The sequence below is a fragment of the Pyrus communis genome, chromosome 7 (genome assembly GCF_963583255.1).
Source record: "Pyrus communis chromosome 7, drPyrComm1.1, whole genome shotgun sequence".
In the NCBI taxonomy this organism is placed as follows: Eukaryota; Viridiplantae; Streptophyta; class Magnoliopsida; order Rosales; family Rosaceae; genus Pyrus; species Pyrus communis.
In genome coordinates, this window is record NC_084809.1 from 12,240,467 (window position 1) to 12,243,320 (window position 2,854).

Below are 2,854 nucleotides of genomic sequence, written 5' to 3' on the forward strand. Positions count from 1 at the left end.
TTGAATCCCATTAAAATTCTGGCAATTACATGAAATCCAAATTCCAATACTCACACACACACACCCTGATCTGATGAACAACGCACTCCACTTAGTCCCCTACTACGTATTAATTAAGAAAATTAAATAAAAGAAAATTTCTAACCACCAACCATTATAAATAAATCCTATACACCTCTGTATAATTCCTCAATGTATATGTCAGAAAAAAACTCATAAACAACTCAAATCAACGTTTCTATCTCTACAATCCTCAACCACAACGTCTTCGGCCAATCTCACATTGTTTTGTATTTTAACTTTCTCACGCGTTCGTAAGTAACGTCTATAGATGATTGGTTTAGGTTACTGCTACATCACAGTATACTTAACCAATTCCAACTTGTATGTATTTTAACTTTTTCGCATGACTTTCACATCACCTGACATCCCAATTGCATGCAATCAGTTTTAGTAACTTGGGCCTTCTTCTCCTTCACTTGAATGTGGGCCTAGATTGGACCTTGCCCTCACAGAATTCATCTTCTCCAACTTCAAACCAGCTCTGAACCTTGCAATGAAGGTATCAGCTTTGGTGTTTACGTCCGGGCTCGGACAGAACATAGCTTTCGTCGGCGACTCTCCGCTCTCCAGTGGAGTTCTACTAGCAGCTTCCGTGGTCGGTGATGGAACTGAATCCTGATCACTATCGTCCAAATCCGGCGAGCCGCTGCGTGAACTGCCGTTGCTTTTGATCATAATAAAGTCCCCGTGCACCTTGTATTTCGTAACCGGCATTCTAAATGGCGGTAGCGGCGGCGGCGGTGGTATTCCAATCAATGGCGACTCCCCACCACTATTACCATTTTCATCATCCGCATTGCTGAACCTACTAACCTTGACTGGCTGTGGTGGTTTTTGGGTCGTCGTCGTGGGCCAAACTTGGGCTTTGGTTTTCGATAAACGCGCGGTGGAAGTGATCCGCCGCAGCGGCGGTGGCGATGGCGGTTGTGGAATTGATTGAATAATTTTCTTGGGTTTGTTGGATTTCTTTGAAGAAAACAAGTTGTGAAAAACAGAAGGCGGCGGTAGCGGTGGCGGAGGAGGAGGCGGTGAGGGCGCCGGAAGTAAGGACAAAGGAGCCAAAGAAGCAGCAGCGAGGAGAGTCTCAAAATTTTCGACGCTCTTTTGTCTCTGCTTCTTCTTATTCCTCCTTAATGACGTGATCAAGAATTCTTTAGTGGTAGCAACTCCCTTCTTCTTCGAATATTTCCCGGCTGACGTTTTCTTGTTCTCAACCTCCTTCGACATCCACAGCGGTGGTGATGGTGGAGGTAACGGCGGAGCAGGCGGTGGGGGCAAATTTTTCTTCACTTCCAAATTGTCACTAGCATTCGATTTTTCTCTCTCTCCAATAGCCTGGTACGTCCTCTTTGTCTTGCGCGGCAGCAGAGGAGGGGGCGGAGATTGTGTCCGCGGCGGAGATGGCGGCTGAGGATCGGATTGATTAGCCGGAATTTGTGCGTGTGAAGAACTAACTTGCTCTGTACGGATCACAAAAGTGTCCACTGGTATGTTCTTGGTCCGTGGTACACGTCCTACTTGTTCTTGTGCTAGAAACTGTGCCGGTTCTTCATGCCACGACCGGTGACGGCGGTGGACCTGATGCTGCTGATCTGAATCCGAAACCCGATAACCGGCCACATGGGTATCGTCGTAGGATCGCCACCGTTCATCCCTAACCACATTCCACGAAGATTCCTGTTGGCGTAGATCCGGGTACGAGCTGCTGGTCCTCACTCGTCTGTTCATCGTACTAGCACCAGTGGTTTCACTATAGGCCATCCGATCGGAATACTGATCGTACCACTGACGTGGGGTTGATGGGTTTAACTTCTCAAATTTTTGTGAAGAAGAAGCATCGTACGACGTGGGACTGCTAACGTTGTTGTCGTTGCCGATGCCTCTGCTCAGAAATCCGCAAACAATTGCGAAGAGTACGAGGACGAGATTGAGAGAATCCCAACTTTTTTTCACCAAATGCGGTCTGAAAATTTGAGAAGTGAAGGACAAAATTGATGGGATTATGAAGAAAATAAACACAACAGCTACAGCAAGCAAGGCGAAAATGAAAGCGCCGGAGCTGAAGAAGACAGACGAGGAGGAGCGGCCGAGGCGGCGGCGATGGTTGGATTGCCGGAAAGAGTCGGAGGCTTGGAGCCAAAAGGGCGGCGACACGTTTTCCTCTTCATCCATTGTGTTTAGGGGTGGGAAACTTTTGCTTTTGTTTTGGCTTTTGGTTTTTGCTTGTGCTTTTTGGTGGGTGCTTTTGCTTATATAAGGGGTAGAACCAGAAGGAAAGCACATTGATATAGTGTCGTGTTGCAGTGTTGGCTGTCATTTGACAGCTAAATGAGTGTTAGATGATGATTAAAAATTTGAGAGTAAACCATGTGCTTTTAGGCATTTTTCTTTCAAATTGGTCATGGTCATACTCACACAATCCGCGTATGATAATCATATTCACATATATAATTCTATTTTAATGAAACCTACATAAAAAAACAGACGTGTACTAATTTGTACGCTTTAGTTGTTGAAGCTGAGAAGTTTTCAGTCTGGCGTTTACGCGATGGTATTACTAATCAATTGATGTTCTAAATTATAAGACCTGTATCGATATATAAATAGTATACATCACGTTTATAAAATATTGATCATGCTGTTCATTTATGTTTTAACATGTTAGTTAGTAACATCGCGTAGCTATGGTCAGATGAACCCTCACCCCCCCCCCCCCCCCAAAAATAAAAAAAGAGTTTTAACGAAACACTTCTGGTACTGTTGACTTTTAATGAAAAACCATATTTTTACC

General features: G+C 44.7%; 1 protein-coding gene across 1 annotated transcript; it reads right to left on the reverse strand.

The window, feature by feature from the left end:
• Positions 1-218: 218 nt before the first annotated feature.
• LOC137739841 (formin-like protein 14) lies at positions 219-2,290 on the reverse strand. The gene has a single exon (XM_068479563.1). The coding sequence runs from the start codon at positions 2,233-2,235 to the stop codon at positions 451-453; it is 1,785 nt and encodes a 594-aa protein (XP_068335664.1). The 5' UTR covers positions 2,236-2,290; the 3' UTR covers positions 219-450.
• Positions 2,291-2,854: the final 564 nt, after the last annotated feature.

Coding starts and splice junctions, on each gene's coding strand:
- LOC137739841 (XM_068479563.1), bottom strand. CDS start 2,235: ATGGATGAAGAGGAAAACGTGTCGCCGCCCTTTTGGCTCCAAGCCTCC.